Source organism: Puma concolor, chromosome A1 (assembly GCF_028749965.1).
Source record: "Puma concolor isolate L17-30 chromosome A1, mPumCon1.1.hap2, whole genome shotgun sequence".
NCBI classification, from domain to species: Eukaryota; Metazoa; Chordata; class Mammalia; order Carnivora; family Felidae; genus Puma; species Puma concolor.
Window position 1 is genome coordinate 161,607,929 of NC_141667.1, and position 16,692 is coordinate 161,624,620.

The 16,692-nt window shown below is 51.2% G+C and overlaps 1 protein-coding gene across 2 annotated transcripts in view; it reads left to right on the forward strand.

Moving 5' to 3' along the window:
- COL4A1 (collagen type IV alpha 1 chain) overlaps window positions 1-16,692 on the forward strand; it is a 155,011-nt gene that overhangs the window by 95,016 nt on the left and 43,303 nt on the right. For both annotated transcript variants that reach the window (XM_086708422.1, XM_086708423.1), the window contains exons 9-21: window positions 864-947; window positions 1,032-1,094; window positions 3,824-3,859; window positions 4,770-4,811; window positions 6,209-6,295; window positions 6,755-6,781; window positions 6,935-6,985; window positions 7,751-7,795; window positions 8,398-8,451; window positions 10,522-10,563; window positions 11,902-11,986; window positions 12,681-12,716; window positions 15,118-15,282. In XM_086708422.1, the coding sequence (XP_086564548.1) occupies window positions 864-947; window positions 1,032-1,094; window positions 3,824-3,859; window positions 4,770-4,811; window positions 6,209-6,295; window positions 6,755-6,781; window positions 6,935-6,985; window positions 7,751-7,795; window positions 8,398-8,451; window positions 10,522-10,563; window positions 11,902-11,986; window positions 12,681-12,716; window positions 15,118-15,282 (817 nt within the window). The remainder of the gene's footprint in view (window positions 1-863; window positions 948-1,031; window positions 1,095-3,823; window positions 3,860-4,769; window positions 4,812-6,208; window positions 6,296-6,754; window positions 6,782-6,934; window positions 6,986-7,750; window positions 7,796-8,397; window positions 8,452-10,521; window positions 10,564-11,901; window positions 11,987-12,680; window positions 12,717-15,117; window positions 15,283-16,692) is intronic.

Consider the following 16,692-nt stretch of genomic DNA (forward strand, 5'->3'; position numbering starts at 1 on the left):
CCTGTATTTTAGTCGGGGCTCTGCAGAGAAGCAGAACCGGTAGGGTGTGTGTGTGGAGTGTGTGTTTGCACACGTACAGGCACAGACGTACATCCTGGTAGAGGGGTTTACTTTAAGGAATTGCAAGATTGTGGGGGCCTGGAGAGTCCAGAATCCGCAGGAGAGCAGCCTGGAGGCCCAGGGAAGAGCCAGGGTCCCAGTTCAAAGACTGTCTGGAGACAGAATTTCCTCTTCTTGGGGGAGGCCAGGGTTTTTGTTTTTGTTTTTTTTCCCTTCCTCTTGAGGCCTTCAGCTGATTGGACAAGGCCCACCCACATTAAGAAGAATAATTCATTTTACTCAGAGGCTTCTGATGTAAATGGTTATCTTATCTTAAAAATACCTTCCCAGGGACATCCAGACTGGGGCTTAACTGAACATCTGGGTACTGTGGCCTGGCCAAGCAGACACATGAAATCACAGCCTGTTTTATACAGATGCTCATCCTGGGTCTGTTTGTGAAAGATAAGCCTTATCGCATGAGAACAGACAGAGCCTCGGCCCTGATCTGCACTCTGTCTTCAGGCGTGGGGCACGGCCACGCACAAGCGGGGGGCTCCTCGTGTGACGCCTCCACATCCAGTCCTGGCGCAGCCGAGTCCAGCTAAGCGTGGCGCTTGACGCTGGCCATGGAGGCAGTGGCAGTGAACGTGGCGAACGTGGACGTGGCCAGTGCGCGTGTTTCAAGCGTAGACGGGCTCTCAATCCCAGACACGGGCTGATTCGGCACCACTAACGCTCGCCTCTCACGCAACGGGTTCTCGGTTTCTTTCTACGAATGTCAGTTTTTGTGACTTTCTTTCCTTTTTTTGCTCACCCCCTAGGGGGATCCAGGTGAAATAATTGGCCACGTGCCTGGGACCCTGTTGAAAGGCGAAAGAGGATTTCCCGGACTCCCAGGAGCACCAGTAAGCGTTTGCTAAATCACTACAAGCACATGCAGTGTCTCTTCCTGGCTCCCATCTCATTCTCGCATTTTCACTAAATTGCAGGGCTCGCCGGGACTGCCAGGGCTGCAAGGTCCTGTCGGCCCCCCAGGATTTACCGGACCACCAGTAAGTTTGGGGGAGGATGTCTCTTGGAGTCGCTCATTCAGTGAACAACACTGTGTTTGTGAAAATAAATCCGATTTCTTGAAACCTTTACAGCGTCGCGATCTCTCTTAATTTGGATCGGGAGAGAGAGCTTCTTGGGAAGATGTGTGGCTGGCACTTGGGGTCCCTGGGGAAAACCATGGCAGCCGTAGTGCAGGCCAGGTCGTCCCCCACACACGGCACCCTCGCCGGTGGAGGGGCTGGGGGGCTGCCGATGATACTGTGGCTGGAGGAGGCCGAGCTCAGAGCTGGACAAGGCAGCCTGTGCCCTGCCCGTGGACGCATAGGAGCAGTCATCCCAGAGGGCCCGGCTTCGCGGGCAGCTGTGGATACAAACCAGGCGGCGGCGGGGACTGCGCCATGCTTGTGATAAAGGGCGAGCACCCGAGACAGCCCCCCGGAGGCTCCGCTCCCTGCCAGCCTCCTGCACAGCCCGTGATTCCCAGGAGGAGGGCCCATGTCCCCCACTCGTACCGTTTGGGAGCACGAGACTCTTGGTAGTAACAACACTTCCCTACTTGTCAAGTGCCTTGTGCCCTGGCGATGAGTAATGCACCGCGGTGTGCCGTCCTCGCCCGCCTGCCTGCCGGTCCTTCGGGCCTTTCGGGTTCGCCTCCCGCCCTCCCTCCTTCCTTCCTCCTCTCTCCCTCCCCTCTCCCTCCCTCCTTCCTTCCTCCCTCCCTCCCTCCCTCCTCTCTTTCTCCCTCCCTCCCTCCTCCTCCCTCCCTCCTCCTCCCTCCCTCCTCCTCTCTTTCTCCCTCCCTCCCTCCCTCCTCCCTCCCTTTCTCCCTTCCTTCCTCCCTCCTTCCCTCCCTCCCTCCTCCTCTCTTTCTCTTTCCCTCCTCCTCTTTCTCCCCCTCCCTCCTCCTCCTCTCCCTCCCTCCCTCCTTCCTTCCTCCTCTCTCCCTCCCCTCTCCCTCCCTCCTTCCTTTCTTCCTCCCTCCCTCCTCCCTCCCTCCTTCCTTCCTTCCTCCCTCCCTCCTCCCTCCCTTCCTCCCTCCCTTCCTTCCTCCCTTCCTTCCTCCCTCCTCCTCCTCTCCCTCCCTCCCTCCTCCCTCCCTCCTTCCTTCCTTCCTCCCTCCCTCCTCCCTCCCTTCCTCCCTCCCTTCCTTCCTCCCTTCCTTCCTCCCTCCTCCCTCCCTTCCTTCCTCCCTCCTCCCTCCCTTCCTTCCTCCCTCCCTTCCTCTCTCCCTCCTTCCTTCTTTCCTCCGTCTCTCCCTCCTCCTTGCCTCCCTTCCTTCTCCCTCCTTCTTTCCTCCTCCTCCTCTCTCTCCCTCCCTCCCTCCTCCCTCCCCCTCCCTCCCTCCTCCATCCCTCCTTCCTTCCTCCTCCTCTCCCTCCCTCTCTCCCTCCTTCCTTCCTCCCTCCCTCCCTCCCTCCCTCTCTCCTTCCTTCCTCCCTCCCTCCCTCCTCCCTCCTTCCTCCCTCCCTCCTCCTCTCTTTCTCCCTCCCTCCCTCCCTCCTCCTCCCCTCCCTCCCTCCCTCCTTCCTTCTTTCCTCCCTCTCTCCCTCCTCCTTTCCTCCATCCCTCCCTCCCTCCTCCTCTCTCGCTTCTCCTTTCTTTCTCCCTCCCTCCTTCCTTCTTTCCTCCCTCCCTCCTCCTCCCTCCCTCCTCCTCCCTCCCTCCCTCCCTCCTTCCTTCTTTCCTCCGTCTCTCCCTCCTCCTTGCCTCCCTTCCTTCTCCCTCCTTCTTTCCTCCTCCTCCTCTCTCCCCCTCCCTCCCTCCTCCATCCCTCCTTCCTTCCTCCTCCTCTCCCTCCCTCTCTCCTTCCTTCCTCCCTCCCTCCCTCCTCCCTCCTTCCTCCCTCCCTCCTCCTCTCTTTCTCCCTCCCTCCCTCCCTCCTCCTCCTCTCCCTCCCTCCCTCCTTCCTTCTTTCCTCCCTCTCTCCCTCCTCCTTTCCTCCATCCCTCCCTCCCTCCCTCCTTCCTTCTTTCCTCCTTCCCTCCCTCCTCCCTCCCTCCCTCCTTCCTTCTTTCCTCCTTCCCTTCCTCCTTCCTTCCTCCCTCCTTCTTTCCTCCTCTTCCTCTCTCCTTCCTTCCTTCCTTCTTTCCTTCTTCCTTCCCTCCCACCCTCCTCCCTCCCTTTCTTCTTCCCTCCCTTTGACCCTTCCTTCCTTCCTTTCTTCCAAATCCAGCAACTCTAATGTCCATTCTTGCGAAAGTAACCTCTTTTATATTCTTGCAAATAAATGGACTCATTTTTGTGAAAGAGAATGACTAGGCTTTTTTTTTTAATGATTAAAAAACATTCTGAAATTTTGCTGCAAACACAGGAAGGTTTTTACTTCACTACAGTCTATGCACTTGAAGAAATCATTCAACTTTTTAAGATAAGTAGTTATATCCAAAGTGAACAAATGTGACGTTATTTCCGACCTGGAAACCCCAGGGCTCTCAGAGAGTTTGGCTGATAATTTAAGTCATCACCTGTTAGCCGGGCACATTGTTGGGTCAGTGGATTTCATGGGGAAGTGCCTAAGATTCTGAGGTGTTTCCATCCCTGGTAATTATTGTCCTGGACTAATTCCTAGTTATTTTCAAAATTTTATAGATCCGAAGCACAGGAATAAAATTTAAATATTTAACAAATATCATATTAATCATGGGAATCTTAAGATAACCTCATTAAAAAGCATTTAAAGCTTACCAGGGTTATGAATGATATTTAATTAAAATGCTCTTTTTTACAGGGCCCTCCAGGTCCTCCTGGCCCTCCAGGTGAAAAGGTAAATATATTTTTCATTTGAATTTCTTCAACATTTGTATATGCCTACCACAAAATCATCATAACTCGCTGTTTAGTCTCTATAAACAGTTTGAGAAAGTGATTTTTTTGTCTCTATTTAACATCTGTCTACCCACCTGCCCATGTATCCGTATACCCATCCCTCTATCTATCCGTCATCCATCCATCCATCGTCTGTCCATCTGTCTGCCTGTCCACCCATCCATCCATCTATCCACTCATCCATTTCCATCTATCCATCCATCTATCCATCCATCTGCCTGTCTGTTCATCTGTCTATCAATCATCTATCTATCTCTCTGTCTGTCTGTCTGATCTATCCATCTGTTCTGTCTTTCCTTTCACCAGTCCCTTACTTTGGAATCGTTGATCTTTCCTTTAGTTTTCTATAGTCACATTTTGTTTTATTTTATTTTATTTTATTTTATTTTATTTTATTTTATTTTATTTTTAATTTATTTTTGAGACAGAGAGAAACAGAGCATGAACGGGGGAGGGGCAGAGAGAGAGGGAGACACAGAATTGGAAGCAGGCTCCAGGCTCTGAGCGATCAGCCCAGAGCCCAACGCAGGGCTCGAACTCACGGACCGCGAGATCGTGACCTGAGCTGAAGTCGGACGCTTAACCGACTGAGCCACCCAGGCGCCCCTATAGTCACATTTTAAAAACCTTAAATTAAAAAAAAAAAGGTTTTATAGAATTCTTTTTCAAGAATACTTTAAAAAGCGTTTTTAATAGCCACTGAATACCGCAGGACACAACTTTGTGGAAAATGTTATGATACTTGTTGGAAGCAGCTCCTGCCTTGACCCCACCTTATCATTACATTTTGTGTGATTTTGAGCAAAGTGGACAACTCAAATAACGGAAGCCTAATTTTTAATCAACAGGGGCAAATGGGCTTAAGTTTCCAAGGCCCAAAGGGCGACAAGGTGAGTACACGTGGCTCTGGACTGTTGTCACATTTATTTTTTATTTTTTTTTAACTTATTTATTTATTTTGAGAGACAGTGGGAGCGGAAGAGAGGGTGAGAGAGAGAATCCCAAGCAGGCTCCGTGCTGTCAGCACAGTGCCTGATGTGGGACTCACACTCACGCCCATGAGATCATGACCCGAGCTGAAATCAAGAGTCGGGATGTTCAAGCAACTGAGGCCCCCAGGCGTCCCATGGAGTGTCGTTATGTTTAAAATCACAGTTGTAGGGATGATAGAATTTCAGCCTCTGGACCTCCTCTTGGACCTTCCCAACCGCAGTTCCCCTATTCTGCATGTTCTTGAATTTATTAGTGTTTTCCTTAAAATGCATGGCTAGAAGTCACTGAGGTTTTCTACGTGTGGTCTGACCAGCAGAGAATACAAGGCCATTCTAGTTCTAGTTCCCTGTGCGTTGAATTCAATCAGAATGTTCCCAGGCAGTGATAAAGCCAGACCCAGACTTTATTATAAAAGAGGCGCATTTAGAACTTGGACGTTAGTAGCACAGCTATACTAAACCCTGCAGAGATGGATGGCCGTCATACGAGTCGGGAGAGGCAGGGAGGCAGAGACTGGAGCAGGGGAGAAGGGAGGCCAGCGGTGGCTCCCTGATCCTCCAGTGATCTCTCCACCAGTTTCCCTGAGTCAGACTAGCCACATGGGCACCAGCCAAGTGGGGATTCCGGGCCTGTGGCAGCACCTACCACGGGGCCCACGTTCTTCTCCATCGGAGCCCAAGTCGGTGTAGAGACCACCACTGGTGGGCGACAGGTGCACCAGAGGCCTGGGCAGGTCTGGGCTGACCTAAGGCCTCCATGTTTCACCCCAGATTTGGTCCAGTCTTTCCATAAACCTCCGAGGAAGGTGACCCCGCAAATTGAATGTTTTGGATCTCATTCATCGTGAGATGACTGGGATTCTCTGTACTTCTAGTTGCGTCCAGCTGTCCGAGTTCCCGAGGGAGAACATTCCCGATGGTTCCCTTCCTTTTCGTGCCCCTAAAGATACGTCCTTTCCTCTCAGGCTGTGTTAGCAGTCTGTGACCCTTCCCTCCGTGCCCTCAAAATGCGGGAGGACAGCCTCTGTGTCCTGCTACGTATGCATGTACCGCAGAAGTGCATGTGCGGTCCTCACGTATGCACGCGTGCAGAGATGTCTCATAGATGTTCAGGTTCCATTCCTATTACCTGAGGTAGCGGCTTTCCTGACCCCTGAGAGGTGAGAGTCTCCTGGCTTCGTGTCCTTAATGTACCATCTACCTACTGACACTGCATTTTGTGCTGAGACGGGGATAGATTAGAACAGAGTATGATTACCTTTTTGAAAACCAGATGTTCTATTTTGCCTCACCAGGGTGACCAAGGGGTCAGTGGGCCCCCGGGGGTTCCAGGACAAGCTCAGGTTCAAGAAAAAGGAGACTTTGCCACTAAAGGAGAGAAGGTAGGAGATGGACTTTCTTAGGTGAATGCCGGCTTTCGAATTTGGGACAAATTGGAGGGATGCAGAGAAAACAGGTTTATAGATTGTCCGTCCCGCAAAATATGAGCATAGGGGGAGCAGAGGCAGCTGAACTGGGTTGGGGCAAGGCTGAGCTCCACGTGGGGGCTTCTTAGATGCACCAGGTTGAGGCCAGGCTGGGTCTGCAGCAGGGACAGAGGCTGAGGGTGAGGGCGGAGGGTCCCAGCTGCCGTGGATCGAGCATAATGACGTGGTCTTCCTAAAGCCACACCCTTCTGGGAGTTAGGACACGAACACGGGAGACCAAAGAGAATTTCCTTGTTGACGTATCGGGAAAAGGCATTGTTTTCCTTTTCCATGTTCAGTGTGGTGTGTCAAGATCAATACAACCGTTAATCCTGATGGCTCACTCTCTTGATCTCTTTTTAAAACTTCTTTTAGGGTCAGAAAGGTGAACCTGGATTTCAGGTAAGGCCCACATTCCTATTTGTTTATCATCATTTTGTGGGAACGTTCACGACGTGCTGGGTTGAAGTTATGAATTTCTTCACCTTCAGTATAATATCGACTCAATTTAATATTTTACTTAAATGTCCTAATGAATCTTTCTGTTCTTTCAAGGGAATGCCAGGGGTTGGAGAGAAAGGGGAGCCCGGAAAGCCAGGGCCCCGAGTAAGTGCCTCCCAAGTCCTTCTGTTCCTGACTGTAAACTCATTCTCCTCCCTTTCCTAGAATCCCAGACTTACAGAAACACGAGTTGAAGAGGTCTGTCCTCTCCGGAAGGGCTTTCTCGAAGCCCTTGTAGCAGGAAGGATGAGGCCACCTCCACCTGAAAATCCCCCCGGCAAGGCTGAGGCCTCCCACCACAGAGAGCTGGGGCTGGGGGGCTCTCTGGACAGCCACCCGCCTGCTGGCTTCTCACTGAAAGCCCCCAGTCCTCTTGCTCGGAGTGCTGGGTGCTCTTTTTGGCTGCCTCCTGAGCCTGCTCGGGGCTCCGCCCGGAGCCCAGACTGCATGGCTTAGACGTGAGGTGTTCCGATGCTTCCCACCCCTGAATCCTGGGGACGGGAGACCCACCCGCTTGTAGCGGCCTGAGCCCGTCCTGCTCCTACCCTGAAAATGATGTGTGCAGACCCCCATTAAAACGAGTCCTCTGCCTACCTGCCACTGGCCCCTTGCCATTCAGAAAACCTCTCTGCTGTTAGCTCTGTCGCCAAATGTAATGGTTATCTTGGGAGATTTGGGGCTACTCCGGCTCCGTTTTCTAAAAACTGGAAAGTCCTCTTTGGCTGTCACTCCACAGTTATTCTCTGTATACCGCATTACTCATTAGTGTGGTGTGGGCAGCTAGCTCACGTAGGGGTTCAGAGCCTTGGTGTTAGAGCGTATTTATTGTTATTTTTATGAAATTCTAACGTCTGAATCTTCATTGTACAGGGAAAACCTGGCAAAGATGGCGAAAAAGGAGAAAAAGGGAGTCCAGTAAGCATTTCTCTGTAATTTTCTCTTTCTTTCTTTCTTTCTTTCTTTCTTTCTTTCTTTCTTTCTTTCTTTCTTTCGAAAGGGAAAGACTTTTTTTTATTTAAGAAAATTTTTTTTGATGTATTTTTGAGAGAGAGAGAGACAGAGTGTGAGCTGGGGAGGGTCACAGAGAGAGAGATACAGAATCTGAAGCAGCCTCCAGGCTCCGAGCTGTCAGCACAGAGCCCGACGTGGGGCTCGAACCCACGAACTGTGAAATGATGACCCGAGCTGAAGTTGGATGCCCAACTGACTGAGCCACCCAGACGCCCCGAGACTTTTTTTTTAAATGTTTATTTATTTTTGAGACAGAGAGGCAGAGCACAAGGGGGGAGAGGCAGAGAGAGAGGGAGACACAGAATCCGAAGCAGGATCCAGGCTCTGAACTCTCAGCACAGAGCCCGACTCAGGGCTGGAACCCACAAACTGCGAGATCATGACCTCAGCTGAAGCCAGACGCCTAATAGCCTGAGCCCCCCAGGTGCCCCCGTATTTCTCTGTAATTCTTAAGAACAAACTGTTGCCCTTGTTTGCTCATTACTGTTCTCCATGTTTCACTTCAGGGGTTCCCAGGTGACGCAGGGTACCCAGGACTCCCCGGACGAGAAGGTTTCAAGGTAAGTGGTGACACTACTTAGAGCTTTACCTTATTTTGTAGTTCAGCCCAGAAGTTGTTCGTAGTGTAAAGGACTGTGGACTCAAATAATAAAAAATATTTACCTTCCCTACGAGCAAATCACAACTTAATTTTGTGGTTTTATTTGTGTGTGTGATTTGAAAAAAATTTAAAAAAATTTTTATTCAAAAAATTTTTTTTGTTTATTTCTTTAAGGTTTATTTATTTTGACAGAGAGCGTGTGAGTGGAGGAAGGGCAGAGAGGGATAGGGAGAGAGAGAATCCCAAGCAGGCTCTGAGCTGTCAGCACAGAGCCCGACGTGGGGCTCCTACCCATGAACCATGAGATCATGACCTGGGCCAAAGTCAGGTGCTCAATGGATCAAGCCACCCAGGCACCCCTGTGTATGATTCTTTTTAAAAGAACATAAAATGTTCCACTCATTCAAGTTTTTATGCCTTATTTTTGGTAATAGATGAATTTTATCTGGCTACAAAACAGCTGAAAAGGCAGAAAGAGTGAAGAAAAGAAAGCTTATCTGATGTTTCTGTTCCCCTCTCAGAAACGGAGTGCACCATTGCCCCGTGTATCCACACGCACACACCCTGTAAAACCACGCCCTGTGTGTGCACAATTGCCCTGTGTGTACACACACGTACGCCCTGTAAAATAGTAATGTGTGATGCCTCTTGGCCTCCTTGCTTAGTGATACGACGCGGGTAAGGATGTCTGCACGCACGGCCACATGGGAATGTACTCTGTGCCCAGGCCTTCTGCATGGCATCTGGGTCACACCCACGTGGGGATGGGTACAAGTATCTGTGCTCACTTGTCTGCTCGTTTCCATGTCACAGATTGCTACAAGTGTAATTTGGGGGGGTCAATGTTTACACTCTCTTTTTTGAAAGTTTTGCCACAGGCCACCAAATTGCCCCTGAAAAAGAACAGCCATCTGTCTGGGGCCCTTTTTTGTTTTTTTTTTGGCAACTGCTAGCTATCAAACCTTAAAAAATATTTGTCAGTGTGGTAGGCAGAAAACTAGATAACATAAATGTCTGCTGAAGTAAGAAGTAGTTTGGAAATATTTCTCGTGGTGACTCATAGACCAGGGAGCAGACCTCACGGTTCGTTCACGAAAGCCAAGGAAAAGGGAAGTAAAGGAAAAATCCTTTACTGATACTGTAACTTTTTTTAAAAAAGTCAAATCTTGTAGATTTTAAAAGGTAAATCCGTTTAGAATATATTAGCTAAGATATTTTTTAAGTCCCAAAGATGTTTCTAAAGCCTCTTCTCGTATTCAGGTAAGAAAATTCAAAACATTGAATTCTGGTTTACTCCTACGTTTATTGCCTTGGTTGAAAGGGGAAAACTACATTAAGGGACTATGTGCAGATCTTAGGACTTTTAAAGATACTATTATGATGGCTTACATAAAAACATTAGATATAACAGGATTAATTTTGTTGAGTTTGTCTTCTTATATGAATGAAATTAAGCCTCAGAGTGACCAGAATTTATCCCCCCCCCCAAACGTTTTCAGGTAATGCTGGGTTTTAAGGAGAGAGGCAAAACCATAAATATCCTTTTACAAGGACTCCGAGGCAGCCTCGGACAACCTTTCACCTAAAAATCTCTAATAAAATGATTTCTTTAAGAAAATACATTGAGAAATCAAAAGCTTCCATTGCATTTCATTTTATTGAAAGACCACCACATTCTGACTCAACTCACGGATGGCTCTATGCGAGTTGTCCAAGGGAGCGTGCAACCAACCGAACACAGCAAACGTTGTGAGCGCCTTCGTCCTGTTAATAATTGCGCTCCCGGTTATGATTTGTAGAAATCCTTATTTCCACGCGGCACGCTGCACAAAGCAGAGTGAAGTGCATTCGTGTTTGTTATGACAGGTCCGGAGCACTTGAAGGTCCGTCCTCACGGTGAGGAAAATAATTTTAGTGTAAGTGGGCACAGTCTTTATTTTTCCAGGAAAAAAAAAAAAAGAAGTTGAACACTGCTTTCTGCAAGACAATCCATATCGTCAGAAAAAGCCACGTATTTTTTCTTTTGTAGGGAGACAAAGGTGAAGCAGGTCCCCCAGGCCCACCTGGAATCGTGAGTAAAAATAATGTCTGGTCGTCTGTGCGGGCGTTTGACAGTGAAGAGAAGGGGGTTGGGGCCACGGCATTCCTGCACTTACGTTTGTATATAAAGAGGATGCTTAGTATTGAAAAGAATAAACTTGTACTTTGTATTGCATGGAGTTGGGCACTTACATTTTATTATATTTGGATTATTTCCGCATCCCCTTGGCCACAGAGAATGGAGAGATTTGCCCATGGATAAACCGAGCTAAACCGTTAGAAACTGGCCCATTAGGCAAAGTGTGAAGAGAAACAGGTTGCCCATAATTTGTCTGGAGCACAACAGTTTTTGTGTCTGCAAAGAACATTTTACCTCTAGTCCACGGGTGTAGCTGTACCTACCTGTGCTCAGTGCGGGCAGCGTCTTTTTCTTTTTAACAGTGAGCGTTCTTCATTTTTGCGAGTTCTCTGGGAACGACCGTTTTCAGTATCCTTCCAGAGTCGTGCTGTCGCTGGCTTAACCCGTTTTGTCCCCCCGAGTCTTCTTTGGAACGATGAAAATGTTCCCATTGCTTCGTTTGCTGCAGGTGGAGGGGTGCCCAGTGCTCGCACATGTCTGCGTGTCCGCGCGGCACTCAGGGACTTCTCCTTAGGGGGCGTTTCCCGGACTGGGGTCCCTGCGGCAGAGTACGGACCCCCCCCCCCCCGACTGCCGTTCACACCGCCACGCAGGCTCGGGGTTCCCCTTTCCGTACCTGTGATCGGGTAGCCACCTTCGAGTGGCCTGTGTGTAGCCTCATCGGCGGATTTTAATCTGTTCATTTTGTCACTACCAAATTCTATTTTAAGGGAAATAAGCAATATTTGAGCTTGCCATTTCCCTTGAATTTCTGTGATTTAGAAATGGGGTGACCTAGTTCACTCCCTTGTCATGAGGCTGACGGTGTCGGCCTGTGTCCCTAGGCCCTCGAGGACGTCCCCACTGTGGTCCAGTGAAGTCTGTTCCACACTGCCCGGGAAAATCTAATAGTCCTCTTTAAAGTAGACTCTTCGTTTTATGGCTTGTCGGGACATTTAGAAATTCCAAACCCAAACCTCAGAATTAGTGTTTCTCTAACCTCACCTCCCTGGCAAAGCTCCCACCGGGCCAGTCATATTACAGGGGGCAGAGGGTCTGCCAGGAGGGCCCAGCGGAATGTCCGTTTTCTGTGTTGTCTTGACTGTCTCCTCCCTCCCCTTCCCCCACGGCTGTTTCTTTACTTCCACCTTTCCTGAAATCTCTGGAAGATGTTAGTTTTCTCTCTGCTCTTCTGTGACGCGCACCACCCGCTGCCCCCACACACCTCGGTCTCTTCTCTTCTGCCCCCAGGTGATCGGCACGGGACCCTTGGGAGAAAAAGGAGAGCGGGGGTACCCAGGGTCTCCAGGGTTGAGAGGAGAGCCAGGCCCCAAAGGTCAGTTCCTGTTTCTCCTCCGTCCTCCTTCCTCCTCCTCTGTCCCTCCCTCCCTCCTCCTCCCTACCTCCCCCTCCCCCTTTCCTCCCTCTCCCCTCCCTCCCCCTTCCTTCCTACCTCCCCCTCCTCCCCCTCCTCTGTCCCTCCCTCCCTCCTCCTCCCTACCTCCCCCTCCCCCTTTCCTCCCTCTCCCCTCCCTCCCCCTTCCTTCCTACCTCCCCCTCCTCCCCCTCCTCTGTCCCTCCCTCCCTCCTCCTCCCTACCTCCCCCTCCCCCTTTCCTCCCTCTCCCCTCCCTCCCCCTTCCTTCCTACCTCCCCCTCCAACCCCCTCCTCTGCCCCTCCCTCCCTCCCTCCTCCTTCTTACCTCCCCCTTCCCTTTTCCTCCCTTTTCCCTCCTTCCCTCCTCCTTCCTCATCCCTTCTGTCTTTTTCTCCTTTACCTTTCCTCCATTTTCGACCCTACACCCTCCCATTTTGGTGACACTGACAGGCCTTGCACGACCGCGTGGTGACAGACCTGCTCAGGTCTGTCCTTTGTCCTGGTGCCAGGTCCCCCAGAGCCCATCTCTGCCTGTCTCGGCGGGGCCAGGGGCGCTGTGTTTCCCCCAACGCTCTTCCCTGGCGCCCGGCCCGGGGCCTTGTGGGCACAGACGCTCGGGCTCGGGGTGTCTGACTCTCCCCTTCTCTTTCAAGGTTTCCCAGGATTACAAGGCCAGCCAGGCCCTCCAGGTGAGTATCCTTGGCCGACTGTTTCAGATAACTGTACAACGTCTGTGTGCTTCGTGTCCGGAACATGTTTGTTGTGTATGCCAGGGTCTGCCAGAAACGGCTGGCGATTGTGTGCATGTTTTTCTAGTTATGACAGCAAGGTGTGTGCACAGCTGTGGTCCTTTACTTTGTAAGTCACAGGCGGCCCTGCGGGTGTGTGCTCCTGGGGGTTCTCATGCCTTCCTCAAGTCCCATACTTCTCTCCCTGGTTTGGACTGGCCTCCTGCCCCCGCCGACCCCCAGGCTCCTTCCCTCCACCCACACCCCCTCCACTCAGGTCCCCAGTGTCTGGCAGGCCCCGCTTCCCCCCCCCCCCCACCCCGCCTCACTCACCCCTGCCCAAGGATGCAGATCCTGTGTGTGGCAGGCCCCTTCACGCCCCCCAGCCTCATTGCCCCCCCACCCCAGATGCAGGTCTGCAGTGTCTGGCAGACCCTTCAGCATCGGTTCCCACAGTCCCTGTCTGTGGGGTGACTTTGTTTCTCCCTTGGGACTAGAATCAGGGCTGAAGTCTCCCTTACTGATCTGAGCACCTCTTCTCTGTGGAATCCCACAGCTCTTGCTTGAACTTGGTGTGTGATTGCATCACACCTGCTGCTTAGCTAGTGTTGGATCCTGTGTGTGTGTGTGCATGTCAACATGTACATGTGTGTGCATATGAGCATGTATGTGTATGCATATGAGCGTGTGTGTGCATGTGAACATGTGTGTGTGCATGTGAGCATGTGTGTATGCATGTGAGTGTGAGTGCATGTGAGCGTGTGTGCATGTGAGCATGTGTGTGAGCATGTGTGCGTGTGCTCGTGAGCATGTATGTGTGTGTGTGCTCGTGAGCATGTTTGTATGCACGTGAGCATGTGTGCACATGAGCATGTATGTGTGCGTGTGTGTGCACATGAGCATGTGTGTATGCGTGTGAGTGGGTGCATGTGAGCGTGTGTGCATGTGTGCATGTGCACATGGGAGTGTGTGCATGTCTGTGCACATGTGTGTGTACGTGCTCTCCCAGTCCCTGGAGTGGGTCATACAGGCTGCGAGGGAAACCCACATGTGCCCTAGAATCGATACCACAGCCAAGCGCCTAGAATCCTTACATCTTTGGTTTTGTTTTTTATTTATTTTTGTGTTTTATTCTCTTTTGCTTATATTTTGCTTTCCCCTTTCTGACAGCGCTTTGGCTGTAATTTCCCCCAAGCTCCTTCCTTGTCTCTGGAACAGACTGTACCCCAAGTCCGTCCTGCATTGAGGATTTGCTTCAGCCATTCTCAGGCAGGGCCTTCTCTGCCCACTTTCCTGCTTTCCAGCAGAGTTTTTGGGTCGGCCTCTAAAATCACCCCATTCTGTTTCCACCCACTTTCTTCCTTGTGCTTAGGAACCATGCTGGGGCTTCTGTTTCCTCGTGAGCCCGTCACTTCCTGTCTCCCCTGGCATTCACCACATTTACTTTCCAAAACCATTCATCTGCCCGACTGTCTCCTAACTGACGGTGTTGGGAAAGGTCTTTGAAACTGCTCTGGCCTCATCTGCTCTCCCCTGGTTGGAGCCTGGCTGCGGGCCCAGCGCCCCGCCCCCCAGGCCGCGGGGTCCCCTCCTGGGTCTGCAGCCCAAGCCCCAGGGACCGCCTTCGGTTCTTGCTGCACTGAAGAGTGGGTTTGTCATGGATGGCTGCAGTTCCGCTCCTGGGACCTGTCATCCCTCGTATCCCTCGTGTCTGCGCTGCTCTGCTCTTGGTTCAAAGCTGTGTGACAGTCCTGCCTCTGCCCTTGGCTGTCAGTCCCCCACCTCGAGGCCAAGGTAGAGCAGCCCCCGAGCCGGTGTTCTGCCGGCTCTTCTTGGTGCGCATCCCAGGGGCCCTGTCATCTTGTCCTGTAACATTTACAGCAGCCGAACTCGGCTTTCACGTTCACGCCTGACCTCAGGCTCCACCAGACCACCTTATTTGTCTTAACTTTTTGGCTGTTCCGTGTAGATTGCCAATGCAGTTCCCATCCCCTAGGCCTCCTGTCCCACTTCTGCTTTTGTTCGGTGACATTTTTATGCCTTATCCTCTACGTGGAAATAGAATTGAGCCCCAACAGCCTTTTCATTCATGCAGTGGGAATACTATTTGCACCAAGAGAAACTCACAGGTTTTTCGCGTCTGTGTGCTAAGTCCTTTTCCTTAAAGCTAACTTGTAGGAGGCATTTGCCTGGCAACCTTCATGTGGTGGGAGGCCTGAAAATTTAGCTCGTTTTTACTTACCTAGAGCAGTTCCCCTCTTGGTGATGGGCACACCTTATTTAACCCTGAACGGAGTTAGGAAAATTTGTGTGGCAGACGCTGAGTTCACACGATGATGGTGACATTTTGCTCTGGTTTCAGGCTTCCCAGTACCAGAGCTGGCAGGTGCTCCTGGCTTTCCCGGTGAAAGAGGGCAGAAAGGTGACCAAGGGTTTCCAGGCACATCTTTGCCGGGACCAAGTGGAAGGGACGGGCTCCCGGGTCCCCCTGGGCCTCCTGGGCCCCCTGGACAGCCGGGTCACACAAGTAAGTTCTTTCCAGGACAGTTCGCGTGTGTCTGGTGTGGGACGGGTGCCGGGCAGAGCTGCCTGGGTGTTGCGGGGAGGGGGGGTGGCGCTCCAGGGTTCTAGTGGGATACAGAAGGCCGGGCGTCCCAGGCTTTGTGAGTGATTTGTGTCCCACTTAGCATCTTTGCAATGCTAGTCATGCTACGGGATGGAACTATAAAACAGTAACCCTGGTCAGAGGAATGAGAAACATACCAGCCAGTTCTGAGGCTCTGGGCATCGAAATGAAAAGGCAAGGCAGCTGAAAACGGGACGCATTCCTGTTTATCCAGAGACACAGATTAGCACTAAGACACGCGCGCGCGAACAAAGAGGGGTCTGCAGGGGATGGAACGCACGACTTCTAAGTCGAACGGTACTTTGTGTGGATGTTTCCCGCATCAGCTCACTGTCAGAGCTGAGCACGGGATGTTAAACTCTTGATTCAGTGAACGGGGTCCTGGGGCCCCAGAGTGACACCAACGCAGAATGTAAGACTTCAGAGGAGTTAACTCCAGCGGGAACATGTGAGATTCTCATAAGCAGCACGTGCACCTCGAGCACTGGAGACCCTGGTCTTCTGTGGGGCTGATGCAAGTGGGGGGCCACGGCTGCAAGTACCAGGCGGCTTATTTGCCAGAATTCAAACACGTCTTTAAGAAAGGGAGTTCTCGTGGGCGAGGCTCCATACGGAGGCCAGATAGGAACTGGAGGGAACAGTTGATTCCAGGTGTGAAGCTTTACTGGGAAAAGATCAGCATGAATTTTCTTTGTCAAGGTGCCCAGGGCGCGGGTGGGTCTGTGACTTCACAGGGATGCCCCCCCTTTTTCCCACGGATCTGGGAAAGGTGGAGAATGAAGATGATAGTGAAGTCCTATGACATTCAGCCCCGAGTCACTTTCTCTCCATGTGTCTGAGAGCGTTGTGAGTGGCCAAGGGGCCTTCGGGGTCACAGGTTTACTCAACAGGTACCCCAGGCACTGTCACAGTCCTGCCCTCCTGGGCGTGCATCCCGTGGGGGAGTGGAAGCCAAGTGAATTATGTGGTCTACAGGAGTGACAGGTGCGGGCTAAACACGAGCAGCGAAGGGACCGCCAAGTTCTGGGTGAGGGTGCTTCGGGTCATGGGTCTAATTTAAGTGGAGTGAGAGGCAAAGATTGAAGGGGATGAGGCATGCAACCGTGGGGAAATCTGGGAGAACTTTTTTTGATACGTGTAATTTTTTTTCAGTACCAAAATAAGAACAAATCTCATGTAAAAACATGACCTTCCCACTGCTGTTAGTTGAGGAGGATGCGTCAGCTGAGTGCAGTGTGACATCTGCCATCCCCGTGCCATGTTGTCCCATTTTGTTTATGTTAATTAAGTAATTCATCTGCATAACTTTGG